The 15,527-nt window shown below is 38.0% G+C and overlaps 1 protein-coding gene across 2 annotated transcripts in view; it reads left to right on the top strand.

Annotated features, from left to right (window-relative positions):
• Nucleotides 1–15,143, top strand: part of GPC6 (glypican 6) — a 732,729-nt gene extending 717,586 nt beyond the window's left edge. For both annotated transcript variants that reach the window (XM_071430981.1, XM_071430980.1), the window contains 2 exons: nucleotides 1,026–1,201; nucleotides 1,635–15,143. In XM_071430981.1, coding sequence (XP_071287082.1) covers nucleotides 1,026–1,201; nucleotides 1,635–1,837 — 379 coding nt within the window. In that variant the 3' untranslated portion in view covers nucleotides 1,838–15,143. The remainder of the gene's footprint in view (nucleotides 1–1,025; nucleotides 1,202–1,634) is intronic.
• Nucleotides 15,144–15,527: the final 384 nt, after the last annotated feature.

Here is a 15,527-nt window from a genome sequence, read left to right as displayed (position 1 = left end):
GCTGTAAAATGCACTGATAATTTTCGACAGAAATTCGAAGCAGGAAAAAATGTAGCTTTGAAAAAGCCTACAAGGAGAGCTTCCTGAGGACAAAGAACAGCAGGAGACAAAGAGTGCATCTTTAACAAAGGGTAATGGAGATTTTTACTGTAGGATGATTGGAGGCATGGGCTGCTTTTTGTAGGGGAGAGATGTGCAAAAGCACACTTGCACTTGCTGCCTGCAAGCAGCCTAAGACTGCATTATTCAAGGTCAGAGAAAGGAATGCTGCAGTAATCAAGAAATTCTAAGGTAAGAGCCTGAATAAAAGATTCAGATTTGTGGATGGATAGGAAATGCCATACCCTAAATGTTATGCACAAAGTACATGAGACATGAAAGCATAGCCTGGTTTAAAGGAATAATGACCAAATGAAAGAGAATACTGGAGTTTGGTAAAATTATAATGCTTTTTATGGGCCCGGATGTCGAGTAGGCTGGAGATGTTGTTCATGGTGGTCTAAAAAAGAGATGCAAGGAAGAATTGAAGTAGAAAATTAAGTGCTCTTTTAAACTGGGAAAGGCATAATACCTCAAGATAGGCTTCTAAACTGTCTCAGAACAACAAATATGCTATATACAACAAAGGACTTCATATTTTTTAAGTAGAAAGAAATAAAAACAGCAGAATGCACTGTTAGATGCTTAATTTAGTGTGCAGCCATTCATGTCAGCAGACTATATGAATATGTGGTGACTTACTGCTGTCTTGTGAACCTTTTCCATAGTTCACACAGTCACTGCTCTTGCTGGGGAGTATATGGAGAGTTAGGAGGTTGAAAAACCTAAATCCTTTCTGCTCCCCATGCAGCTGTGCTACTAAACAGATCCTTTGGAGTCAGTAAAATTAAAAACTATATTTTTAAAGCATTTTAATGGATCTGTTTAAGAACTGCACATTGAATTTCTTAGCACATCATTTACTGCACAGTGTTTTATTTCTGGAATTACTGTGCCTCACACTAATCTTTCATTCTGCTGCCTAGATACTTGCCTGAGATTATGAACGATGGCTTGACCAACCAGATCAACAATCCAGAAGTAGATGTGGACATCACAAGGCCAGACACCTTCATTCGACAGCAAATCATGGCCTTACGTGTCATGACTAACAAACTGAAGAACGCCTACAATGGGAATGATGTCAACTTCCAGGACACGAGTAAGAAACCATTAACTGTCATTACATAGCTGTAATTTTGGATCCCATTTATAAACTGGCTCTGCTGCAATGACTTTGTGGTCTTTGTGCTCTGCGCTGCTGACAACATAAAAAGTCTTTTTCTGTTCCATGAAATTCCAGTTATATAATTGTTTCTTTTGCTTCTCTTGCTTATCTTCATGTTTAATACATCCAGACACTGAAGGCTTTCCATAAGGCCAGCAGTCTGATCCTTTTTCAGAAGAGCACTTAATCATCTAATTAAGTCACAGTGGGTTTCATTTGGAAGCTTTACTGAGTGAAATTTAGCACCACCAACACTTCCTCATTCCCAATGTGTTCATCCCCACTGGGGTGCCAAGTGGAAGGGAGAAAAGGGATGAAAGCTGTAAGCTGTATCACTCACGCTGTTTCCCTCCCTCCTTTGTGCCAGGTGACGAAACCAGTGGCTCAGGCAGCGGGAGTGGCTGCACAGATGACATCTGCCCCACCGAGTTTGACTTTGTCACCACTGAAGCGCCGCCTGTTGACTCAGACAGGAGGGAGGTGGAGGCTTCAGCCACACAGCCTGGCTGCTCACTGCAGACATTGCTCCTCATCTTCCTCAGCCTCCTACTGCAGGGACAGTGGAGATAATCCTGGATCTAGTCAGAGAAACTGTGTTTTAGCTACAGAAACAGCCTACTTTCTTCTTTTCTTATACTCTTGGACAATGGACCATGCCATAAACACTTGCAGTTTTCTACAAGATGGCAGTTATTGCAACCTGCTTCCCATTTTAGTTTTCCCAAAGAGTACCAGGTGCCAGACTGAACTGCTTCCTGCTTTTTTCAGATATCTCTGAAGACAATATCCACTCTTGAGAGAATTCTTTCTCAATCCTTTATTACAGGAGACTTTCTGAGCTTCATTTCCTTTTATGCTGCAAAAGGGAAAAAAGATCTACAGTATGTGTTTTTCCCCAGTGAGAAAAAAGACGGGGGAAGAAACCAAGAAAGTTTTCTTTCTGAATCAAGCCTGACTCAAGGCTGCTGCATTTCAACAGAATATCAACAAAACAAAAAAAAAGACAAGAAAGGAACAAAAAAAAAATGCAACCATTCTTCACTGACAGCCAGGTTTCCTTTAGGAACTTCTGTAGGATGATTCAGGTCATCAGAATGATCACTGTTATAGGGAGGAAGGCTGGATTTTTTTTTTTCCCCAACACTAAAAAAGTATGTCTCAGCAGTGAATGTCTTGCACTCCATCTGCCAACCACATCAGATTGGTATGAAGGTAGAGAAGCTGAAAAATAAGTTTATCTTTTAGTATGGTAGTAGCTCCACTAGCTTCAGAATGTCATGTTACAGTTGCTTAGGATTTGAATCTTATTGCCCAGTAAAAATATGAGTAGTAGCACGATTTCACCTAGTTTCTTTTAGGATTTATCCATGTTATAGAATTGTCACAGTTTTCCTCTTAGCTCACCCCTGTGAGCTCACCAGCCATGATGGTAATGTTAAACAACTCTCTTAACCCCTCACGGGTTCAGACAGAAAATAATCTCTTGTGATGTAATCTTTTTCCTTTTGTTCCTGTTCTGACATCGATTAGAACTTTTTGCTACTATGTCCATTACCCTACCAAGACAGCAATCCTCTAACAGACTAACAGCAACTGGATCAATAGCGTGTTTCACACCTAATTACATCCTTCATATCAGTTAATTTCAGTGTCGCAAGGATTTCTTCTACAAAATTTCAGATCAAGCAAATATATAGTACTGACATGGAGATTTCTTTCACTTTTTTAGTCTTAGTATGATCATCTATTTTTATATATATAAATATATATAAATCACAGATTTTAACTTCTTAATTACGAGCTCAGGGTTGACACTTCTTTATAAGGAAAAAAAATGTTTGGTCAACCAACTCTTCTTTTTTTGCTGCTCTGAAAAGTAACCCTTTAATGACTGGTGAGCATGAAAATCAAAGAAGAGAATTTTTTACATATCCAGTTGTCCATTTCCTAACAAGTTTGCAGGTTGGTGAAGAAAACCTCTCTCATATGTGTGTATTTGGTGGAGGGGGCAGGGGGGAGCATGTGAGTTTGTATGATAGGCCTAGAGAAGGACATGGATGTTAATTGTGATGGTAATTGTACTTCAGATTCTTCAGATACATTGCTTTAATAATCATAGTCTAAATGGTTATGGTCTGGGATAGAATTTCCCTAATTTGCATCTGGTCATAAAAGCCAAGATGGAAGCTGTTTAAATCCTGGACCAATGTGTGTCAACAATTAGTCATCAAAATCTTCCTTGTTTTATCAACCACAGACAAAGGATTCTTGGGCAATTCTGCATGGTGTTGAAATTATTTGCCATAAACTTATTTCCTGATTCTTACGTTGACTCTGGAAATGGTATACACAAATTGTGGTAACACTGTAAAGCCAGCCAACCACATTCCAATTTAGCAGCAGAGCAGGTAGATCATATCCATTGCAATCGCTTTCTCTTGTCAAATTATAATTAGCTATCGATTTAGGCATGAAATTAAAATAGAAAACACACAGCACGTTAGAATAAAGTATACTTAAGCACTTTTACCAAAAAAAGTATTTACAATCTATTTATATAGTATGTCTAATAGCAAAAAGCATAAGTTTTGAGCCACTTGTATTCAATTCCTTTTTTTCCCCATTTGTTTACTTTGAAACATAATGATAAATCATAGAATCATAGAATCATGGAATGGTCTGAGTTGGAAGGGACCTTAAAGATCATCTAGTTCCTTCCCCCCTTGCCATGGGCAGGGATGCCATTCACCAGATAAAGTTGCTCAGGGCCCCATCCAGCCTGGCCTGGACAGGTGGTCTGTTCTTCTGGGCCCAGATTAGTATGTCACTATCTAAGTGTGCAGATCACATGGGTCTTACATGGCCATAGCAATGCTTCCCGCTTCTCCAAATCTTCCCCCAGGAGCAGGCCTTCTAATTGAGCTTGTTCTGTGTCCAGGAAGTTTAAGCCAACTCTCATAGGCTTTTTCTTTTGCCCTGATACAGCAGGTGTCAAGCAGAAGGTCTTTGATTTTAATTTTTTTTCTGAACTTGCACATGCAGTTTTCTACAAGGAGAATCCTTTAAAAATCTCCCCTGATCTGTCTCTTTCTACCAATCTCCATATCCTCTCTACATGCTCAGCAACTTTCTTTCAGGAGAAGTTTGATTTTGATTTCTCTGGTTGTGTGTTTATTTGGTGGTAACTGATTCTATATGCATCTGATTATTCTGGATCTGAAAGCTTATTGACAGGCAAAAGTGCCCAAGCCCTCTGATGCAAGTCCTCTGCTGTACTTGCTCCACTCTGCTAGTGAAGGAGCTGATGGACTCATCAGGTTTTTGTGTTAGCCTTGGCACACAGGTATGGGATCTGAAGACTGTTTTCAGCTGGTGCAGCCAAGGTGTGTGTCCAGGGTGCTCTCCTCTTATTTGCACACCTCCATGGACTTTTGGACAAGGAGTAAGTTGAATCCTTTTGGACAAGGAGTAAGAAAGAACCCCCTTCAGGGGTTCACTGAAGGTGCTCATCACTGGAGGAGCTTGCCCTGCTCCTCTTGAACTGGGTATTATAAACTGCCACTTAAACAACGTACCAGCTTAATCCTTGCCTAAATGTGATTCTTGCAGGAGTTCTGCCAGAAATTTTTGTCTTCCGTATTATTTCTCCTCTTATTTTGTTACTATGCATGGTGATATTTTGTCAGGAGATGGAGATGCCTTTGCGTGAAGTTACTGTGTATACATTTCTTTAATAGTCCCTAAAGGTTGAATACGCTCTTCATACATTGCATTTTTCTGAGATTAAGAGAGCTATTAAATCTACAGAGAAAATTAAATTGGGAATGAAGGAGAGAAAAGAAAAAGCATTCATGTTCATAAATGTGAGAATCTGCATAATTTCCAATTATTCTATTCGCACATCCTTTGCATCCAATAGCTCTTCTTCTGAGGTAATTTTTTGGTGTGCCACAATTTTAATATTTCTCTTCTGTTAGCAGCAGATAAAATAAGAAATTATAAAGAAGACAATTACATGTTCAAGAAAAAGGAGCTAAGTCCTAAGGAAATGTCCTTTGATTGTGTAAGCCCTCTATGCTTCACAATCTAGAAGTTCTTCACATGTAATGTTCTTTTAAAGTGGAGGCTAATAAAAAATTAAATGCAATTAATTACATAACCATTGCTGTAGACCCCTGTGAGGCTTTATCTTTTCGAAATTAACTGAATTGTTTTTGCATCATCCCCAAATTTTTCATGTTCATTGTACTGCAGATTTTTCTACTCATGACTCAGTACATAGTAGTGTAAATGCAGTGCAGACTACCTGGACTCTGGCCAAACTTAGGCATTTCAAAAAAAGACAATCAGAAAAAATTGAAAAAAGAGAATAGAGATTTCCTGCAAAAGAGGAAGAGGAAAGGAAACTGTGCCTCGGTGTTCTGGTAAGGGTTGATCTCCCCCAGTTCCCTTAGAGGCATCATAGACCTCTGTCCATGGAAAGCTCTGAAAATCTGAGTCTCAGATGCACAAATCATCCCAGTTCTGTGGGACTTTTAGCGAGAATGATCCCCACAGATGTGTGAACCAGTTTGAGCTGCTTCCATGCAAAATGGCTTTACTGTGCATGTGGCTGAGCACTGGCACAGATTGCTCAGAGAGGCTGTGGAGTCTCCCTCACGGGAGATATTCAGGAACCATCTGGACACAATCCTGTGCCATGTGCTGCTCTAGGATGACCCTGCTTGAGAAGGGAGGTTGGACCAGATGACCCTCTGTGGTCCCTTCCAACCTGACCCATTCTGTGATTCTGTGATTCTATGAGCTGGAGCTGTTCTTGGGAGGTGGACTCTGTGCAGTGTCTCAGCAGGCAGCAGTTGCCTTCAGTTTACTAACTGATTCTGAATGATTATTAAATGTAACTATACTTATTCACTGAAACTTTTATTATTCCAACATAAAAAATAAATTACAGCACTGATGCATGTTGTGTTTTTTGTTTTTAATTTGCTTCCAAAGAAAACCCATTAGAACTGAATACAGAAAATTTTAGAACAATTATGCAGGTTTCTATAGATTTCATTATGGGTATTTAGAAGAAATCCACATTTCAAAGACCACACAACTATGTTTACTATATTAACCCACAAATGTTCAAACCTGCTAGAGGAGAATGGATAGAGTTAACAACAGTGGAATGTTACATAAAATTGAAAAAACCATAATTTTAAAGGGAAATTCAGCAGTCAAAGGCTAAGTCTTAGTGTCAGTACTGAGATTATGTTGTCAAAACATAATAGACTCAGCAATGCCTACTTTCAAGAAAAATAGGGCAGGTGATGCACTGAACATGCAATGTTTTCATTACAACTACTCAGAGGGACTGTGAGGATCATATTAATATGTGTAATTATGACCCTTTTTGGATAAGATAATGATAAAGACCAGAGAACCATGGTAACAGGGTGTGTGAAGCATAAATGTGATGATAGTAACAATTTCCTCCTCTGTTAAACAGTGTAGGAGATACAATGGAGAATGAAAAGCTTTGATTTTTAAAATAAAGTTCCAACATCAGACAAGAGCGATGGTCTCAAATTAATTTAGTCTGAACATTTTGCAACAATCTGTCCAATTCAAATCTGCTGACCAGTACAAACAACCAATCACCTGAAGGTAATTTGCCAATGTAACATGAAGCACTTACAGGATCTACTTAGTTTTTCTACTAAGCTGAGTATATAGTTGATGATTCTGTGCATCTTATGAGGTCATAACCGGACTTGTGCATGGCACCTGTGTGAAATCCTGGTGCCATGACAAAGCAAATGGGAGCTTTGTCATTAACAAGGATTTTGACTACAATCAGGGAGAAAAAAATATGTCCCTTTTTTCTGGAAGCTGTTCATATGTGCTTTATTTCTGACTCTTAATAAAACAACAACACCGTCTATAAAAGAAGTGACGTTAGCATTGTCACCTGCAAGTTTTCAACCTTTACTCCAAAGCAGTTGCAGTCTTTCCACCTGGTTCCCCCACAGCCGAGGTCTCTGGACTTTCCAGGAGTTCAAGAAATGTTTGTCCATAGCTTAAAGTCTACACAGTTAAATCAAGTAATTTCAAGAAATTGGGTCGGTATTTCAGTCAAGTCTTATTTCACCTTCATATTTAATTATATAGCATTGATAATTAACAATATAGTACACATGAAAGGCTTTTGTCTCACACTGATGAAAAAACCTTCTTCCTTTTCCTCCTTTATTCTGCCACCAAGAAATCTGTGTGGTTTAATACTTAAAGCAGTTGGCAGCATCTGGTGTGTAGTTTGTTTATTAAATTCAGAACAGCTGTATTACTAAGAGGAGTTGTCTTTTTCCTGAGAGGGAATAGGGAAAGAGTGTGTCCATTTATCATTACCAAAAAAGATGTAAAGAATGTCGACTATTTATCTTAGCTATAGCGGAGATCCATCTGTCAGCATTTCTGAATATGTTTTAAAGTCAAATTTCCAGAGAAGACAAATCTACTCCCACTAAAACATAAATCAGTATGATTTCCTTCCATGAAAATAATGCAGAATATGTGGCTTTCAGTTCCAAGCATTGAAGAAGTTAGAAAGAAATTTGATTTCTCCAAAGTGGGAAGCTAGCCATTTAGACAACTCTCCTTCTATCATCTCCTGCAGCTCTTTTGTAGCTCTCCAGGGATCTCCTGAGCCCCCACACAGATTGTCTGAGGCAGGGAGCCTCCTGGGTAAGCAAGTTGTCCCTGCCAACAACAGAGTTTGTTTTTCCCAGATGAATAGAAGGACAGCTGAGGAATGAGTCAGGGCAGAGTGACTCCAACAGTGAGACCCAGCAGATATATCTGACTGTGGGGGATTAACAATAAAATCAGGTGAGGGACAGCTGGAGCTGCTCACATCTGTCCAGCTCTTCTTTTCAACCTACTGTCTATGAATTTTCAGTGTAGTCTGATTGTAGCTATCTACTCATGGACCTAGCAAAGGCATAAATATTGCTTCACAAGTCAGCAGTGCTTTGGTAGTCTGCCACAAAGTTTCTTTCTCTCTCTCTTATTTTCCTGGTAGACTGTCTAATTATCTATCTTTCAGAGTCTGAGGAAGAGCCTACTGCCTAAAACAGATTTCTGTGTGTCAATAGTCCGGTTTTCATTTTTAAAAAGTTTTATTTAGGTACAAAAGTTGTTCACATGTATCATAAAAATTACTCGATTTCACTATGCATCTAATGAGTTTTCTTCTCCAGCCTGAAAATGACACTCAGACAAGGCTTTGGAGAAAGCCCAAACTCCATTAACCCTCAACATTTCCTAGAGGTCTCCCAGGTTCCACTAAATACCCCAAATACCAGGTTACAGGTGGACAGTGCTCCTTCTCATCCCTCTTCTTCTCACTCCTCACCTCAAAGTATCATCCTGGCCTTGAAAACCTTTCAAAATAAATTCTTCATCATTTCAGCCAGTACATTAAAAAAAAAAAAAATAAATTGCCTTCGTGTTCCCTGATGATAAATAATTCTAACTACTGCTTCCTGTGTGCCACATGTCTTTGAGTCACCAGTGTTGGCTATAACAATTTTCTTCTCCAGGCTAAACTGTCTTTTCTGTCATTTTTAGCTCACTGGATTTTTTATCTCACTTCACCAGATTTCTGTGCCTTTGGTAGCAGCTACAGCTTCTATGTTCAGAGAGAGGAAGTAGCAACAGGGAGATTTGGTGGACTTGTTTGGGAGGTTTCTATTGGGCTTTATCAAACCCCACCTTTTATTCTCTATTCTAAACATGCTTGTGTGGATGTATATTCTGGATTATCTGACATAAATCCTGCTCTTTCTTCCATCTAGAATTAGAGCTTATGGACTCTATTTTGGGTTATTCATTCAGCTGTGGCAAAATTTTACTCCTTTCATATAACTATAGCCTGAAATTTCTGTTTTGTTATTGTCTGGTAAGCTGATGAGCTAGGAGGCCAATGACAAAGAACTTGTGGATTTTCTATAGCAAGATTAACTGAATAGGCAACAACTTCTGGAAACAATTCATATTGCTTCTGTAATTGATTCTTTTGAAGTCTGGTGTTGGGTATTCTTTTTATTTCATTTTATTTTATTTTAACATTGTGGGCTTAATTTCATTTACTTCACACATCGGCTACATGTATATTACATTGTACACATGTAATGTAACTACAGATAAATTTTTCAGTCTTTACATCACACAGAAAATTTTTAAGCAGTTGGTTGATCTTAGAGGTTTTTTTAAGAGCTACAGAGTGATTATGAGTCTCAAAAATTTGCCCAAAGAGTAGTCAGAGTTCTTCAGATTTCAGCTTCATGCTATTAGTTGAGTTTGAGGCTCCAATAATATTTTGTAAATAATTTGTGAATATGTGAGTGTACTTGAGAGGGGAGAAGGGAGCATTTGCATCTCTGAAGTATTCTGATGCTTCTTTTCAACTTCTGCCTAATCTGAACACAAATCTACAAATGAGGAATTCACATTCAGATGTTCAGGGAAGTCAAACTAAATCAATTGATGGACATTTATAGACAGACTCCCCCCAGGTTACTTTTTTGGCTGATGAGCAACATCATTTAATTTCCACTAGCAATTTTGTTACATTTCTCAAATTCAAAGAAAAGGTGTTAAGTAGCTCAGATTTCTTGGTTTGGGTATCAATTGACATTTATACATGTTTCTTAAACTCTTATTACTCCAGACATATGAACATTGCTTGAAAGCATGCAAATTGTTAGCTCTGGTTTTTATGCTGTATTTCTAGATTAGTATTTAACATAGCTAAATGTGAATTTACGGGGATGATATATGAATGCAAATCAAGTTTAGAATAAAATTAGTTTTAGAAATGATGTTGGGTTGAAAAGATATTATTAAACTTTAAACCTGCTTTTCTACTGATCTGGTTCTAACATTTCAGCTTAATCTGGCACAACAAAAACCCAAAACTAGTTTATAGCTCATACCTAAAACTAAATAGTAGCTTCAAATCTGGGGGTTTCCAATCAAAATGAAAGTTAAAGAAAAATCCCAAGTTCTCCCATCTCCAAGCACTACTTACAAAGATAGAATATTTAGCAGCATATGGCAGTGTATGTGTGTATATATATAAGCAGTATATCAAGGCAGGGTTTGAACTTTTAAGGGAAAGATTCTTTATGGCTTTGTAACTTCAGAGAAGTATTGTACCAGAGAAATAGAAATAGAAAAATATATACAATCATTTTGATACATTTGTGAAATAGGTTTCACAGAACCTGATATTTTTGGTGCAAAATGCCTTAAATCACTTTATGTAGGGCTAACACAATTGAATTTATTTCTGTATATAGCCTTTTATAGTAAACACTTCGGATGCAACACTAGGCTTTTCTTTCCACTGCAATGATATACAGCCTTATGATTACTAACTATAACAGAGAGACAATGAAAGCTCTGCTTTACTAGCTGTGAATGCCCTTTCAGTCCACTTGTAGACTGAGAGCTTGGAAACAAGAAGTGGTGACAGTGCCAAGAGCACCAAGACCTTCCTGGTGGGCAATGCCTACCTTCTCTCAGTCCTTTGCAACTGACTCTTTTATCTCTCATGCCACCTGTCTTCATGAAAATCAGCTGTGACATAGGGCCTCAGACCATGCCACCAAGCACTTCAGGGAGCACATTGTCTTTGTAGATCTCTAGTCAGTCAGCAGAGATGGGCACCTCCACACCTGGGAAGGGGTTTACCTCCCTTCCCAGCACAGGCTGCCTGGGATGACAAGGCTTGTCATGGAGAAATCTCACTTAAGTGCCTGGAGGTAGATGCCACTAGTGAGACAAGAGGTCCAAACTTCACCCAGACCTTCTCTGTGCTTTTTTTTTTTTTGTTGTTGTCCCAGTGATGCCTCTTCTTCACGCCAGGGCTGGAGTGAGTAGCCTGGAGAGGAATTCCACCTGGAGAAGTCACAGTACAATGACTTGGTTTCTGGGCCAAACCAACCCTGGTGTAACCAGACATACAACCAACATGCATTTGTTGTTCTGAATGCTGCCTGACACTGCTGTGTTTGTATTCTTATTTGTAAGACATTGGAATCAGTCAAATATCCTAGATTCAAACAGGAAAGGAGACTGCCTTCAATGTACATATGCACAAGGGATGGAGCTTACACAGGTCTTTTCTGAAAACCCCAGATGTCTTTGCAAAGCTGGTAAAGGCAGTGCACAGGGCTAAAGCCAGCTCAGACAGTTAGCAAAGATTATGATGCACATAGCCAAAGGACAGGAAGCAAATTAATGCAGTGCCTCAAAGAGTGAGGAACTGTGATAAAAACAACCCTTGGGTTGAATCATTAATACACTTAGTTGTTTGTCAGTCTCAGCCCTTACTGCATCAGTGAAAGGAAAATACACATCTAAGAGGTCGGTAGAGAAAGCAAGGTTAATACCTACAGGTTAATGCTGACAAACCACTAACACACTTCTTAAAAAATAGCTGAGTGGTATGACAGAAATAACTCATTAAAAGCTGAACAATAATTAGCACAGCTTCATCTGTATCTCTGTCCATCTCTTGAGACTCCAAATGAAGAAATTATTTTTGCATCCCCAGAATACTTCTTGGGGGGTTGGTACTTGAAATGTGGCAGAAACCAAAAGCCCTAGCTGTGAAGCACCCATTTCAGTCCAATATTCTAGGCCTCCTGCTCTTGTTTGCCTTTTGCATTTCTGAGAATGGCATATGCACACAGTGCATGTGAGGATGCATTTCTCTCCCTGTATGCACATTTATGTATGCATATACACACATATATGCTATAAAAGAGTATTGGAAAGGCTCCTTTTACCACAATACTTGACATAGACCTAATGAGAAGAATCCCAGACAGGGAGCTGTGCTTTAAATGTGTTTATAACTTCTGTCTCTATAAGTGTTGATAAAATTTTCTGAAATAACTGGAAAAGAGTGAACCTGCAGAAGTTAATTTGGCAACATCTGCTGCTACTAGTAAGGAACAGATAAAACCCACAATTTTCCAGATAAAAACAGCAGCCTAGATGGTATTTGGGGGCTTTACTGATACAAATGTCATTATTCCTTGGTTTCTATTTGTGCACACAAAAAAACCCTGTAGAAGCTCGCCAAGCTTTTCAGAACCCCTACTTCCTTCCTTTCAGGCTTCAATAATTGTTAAACAATGACTTTTCTACATTTATGGAAGTATGTTCTTTAAAAATGAGTTGGGTAAAATACTGCTGATCAAAACCATCATCCTAGTTGGTGGGATTTTTTTAAAAAGTGAATTCATAATGCATGGAAAGTGGCTCTAACTTCTAATGATATCATCTGGCCCCCCTTAACTGAATTACAGCTTTATAATCATATTGCCACTGTCCATCACCCAGGAATGACATGACACAATACCCAATGGATTACCCTACAGCAATTGGGTCTTTTTCATTTCTTTCTTCTCCACATCCTTTCCTCCAGGAAATTTTGATTAGTAGAAATGCATTCAGATTTCCCTGTGGATAAAAAGAAGGGAAGTGTTTGACATTTTCCAGGCAATCTCAGATGGTGCTGCTCAGCCCATTGCTTTTCCATTTCCCCCCGAGTCTTTACTAAGTCCAGTGCACAACAGCTAATGTGCTTTTCACAAAACAATGATCAGTAATGTAAATACCATTTCTTCCCTCAGGATTTATAATGAATTCCGTGTTTCTTAAGCTTGTTTCTCTCACAGTTTTTCATGTCAAAGATGATATTTGGAAATCACAGAACAGTTAAAACATAAACCGCTGTGTTTCTGTTCATTAGTGAGAAAAGGTTGAGGGATATTTTCTTTGCAGGTTTGTATTAACAGTCATTTATATGCATATATACATATACATATATATGTAGAGCTGCACCTGCTTTTTTCATATACCTTAAAATTACTACCAGATAATGAATGTCCTTCTATTAAACTCATTTTCTGTATTGCATCTTCCTGAAATATAGACATTAGAAGACCTTACTGCTCATCTGAGGTAATTTTGCCTGGTGCAATATTATGTTAGTAGACAAAGGCATTTGAAAAAGTCATGCATTTTATTTTCTGAATCAATACTTCTTTTGCTGCCTACTGAAAAGTCCTTTTTTCATGCTTAGAACATCTGAGAGCTGGAATAGGATTGTAATATTCAGTAACAGACTGAAACAATAACTAGCATTCTTAAAGATTAATTTTATTTGCCCTGCCTTTTGCCTGCAAACATTATCCACATAATGCTTTTCAGACAGATTTTACCTTGTTAGTTTCCCTGCTTCATAGTATACATATATTAATGAATATGTATTTCCATTGGTGACAGCGTAAGGCAAGTTATTTCTCTCATAGTGTTATTCTACTGTTTATTCATGTGCATATTTTAAATTTGCAATGGCTTGTTGGAAAGTCTAATTGATTGTCACTGACTACCAGCCAGAGTTTTCTTTTGTTAAGACACCATTACATAAAATTCTGATCATTACATGAGAATTCACTTCTGATTGTTGGATTGAAATTATATTCTTTTCAAAATCACAGCAAACTCCTTATCAATGAATCTCTACTAAAACATTTTGTTAAAAATGTCAGAAAACACAGTTTTTCCAATTGTCTTCATAATAAGAAATAAATAGATTTTCTGAGTTAAACAAGAAGATATATTGACCTTTATATTTAATCTTGCCATAAGACATAAAAAGCATTAAAATATAGAACTCACAATTCACTAACTCTCTGTGCAGAGAGAGGAATAACTCAGCTACAAAATACCAGATTGCTCATGAGGGAAGTCTTATTGATGCAACACACAAAGTCACTTGCAGACCATCTACTATAGGTATCCTATAGGTACTACAATTACTGTGAGATGTTGTAGAGAGAGTCAAACTCTCTGCTTCCCAGAGCCATGAGATTTCAACTGTCTACACAATCAACAGACAGAAACAGGGAAACACAGTCTTTCCACCTGCTGTAACTACATATACTGTAAATTGCTCTGACTTTTCCCTGCTGACAATTAAGGGTATTCTTGGTCTGGCATCACAGCATGAAGCTCTGTGACTGATTCATTGCTGTCTTCAGCTTAGAAACCTTTCAATAGGTGCACAATGCCATCGGAGGTGGTTTGCAATCAGACCATTAATCCAAGTATTAAGATATAGGTGACCAGTAATTATTTTTGGTGAGGTAACTAAGTGTATGGATTAAGACTTCCCAATGTAACTCATTTAAATTCAAAGTTTAGAAGTTTTCCAGCAACCTGGACAACGTAATTTATGCTGTGTGAGGACTATGCAATGGAGGATCAGAAACACCTTCCCCAGCCTCTCTGGTCCTCCTCCCAGTGAAGCTAGTGAGAGTTTGCCATTGGCTCCAGTACCAGGAAAAGCACATCTAACAAGTTTGATACTAACCATTTAAATCCGTGTTTATATCCTCAGTGTCTATCTCTCAGACAACACTGGTGACACTTACTAGTTCATAATTACAACAGAAATAAAGTGTGGGACTATCTTTTACACTGTTACTTAATATTCAGTACTGTATGTATATATCTACTTGACACCTCAGTGAAGACTTTGACATGCCTTATTCATTCTAGTTATTTTTATGGTATTGGTTTTGTTAGATTGCTTTCCCATATAAAGAATAAAACTATAACTGTTCTGACTTAAAATTGTCCAGTTCATTTTTATCCAAGTTTTGTTAAATCTAAATCATGTTCATCAGTTCTTCTCATTCCCATCACCCTTCACTCACACTAGGGAGGCAATGTATATTGGTGGTTTAAAAACTGGTATTTGATATTCTCTGATGGACTACAATAAATATCTGAAGTAAAAACCTGCCTCATGTCTTGTGGTTTCTTGTCTGCAAAATGAAAAGTGCTCTCTGCAGACCAGCAGTGTTAATCCTATGATTGTCAGCTTTTGGAGAATCATGAGGTTAAATGAATCTTTAAAGTAACTTATGAGGACTTCATTCTACAGCATTCTTTTTTCAGCTGCATATGTGCCAGTCATATTCCCCTAAAATCTGTCAGAAAAGTGAAAAATATCATGGAAGTGTCCAAAGTCATGACATCTAAGGATAAATTTCAGGCAGGAGTCCTTTATTTACTCTTTTGCAAAAGGTAAGATCTTTATATATCTACCCATAAAATACTTCTAAAAATTATACTTGATTGTTATTTTTACTTACTTATTAGTTCTAGTTCTAAGTCAATTATATTA

The sequence above is a fragment of the Agelaius tricolor genome, unplaced genomic scaffold (genome assembly GCF_023055355.1).
Source record: "Agelaius tricolor isolate 1412-34295 unplaced genomic scaffold, bAgeTri1.0.p SCAF_7, whole genome shotgun sequence".
Lineage (NCBI taxonomy): Eukaryota > Metazoa > Chordata > Aves > Passeriformes > Icteridae > Agelaius > Agelaius tricolor.
Note: the sequence above shows the minus strand (reverse complement) of the source record. Positions and strands in the feature narration are given on the sequence as shown.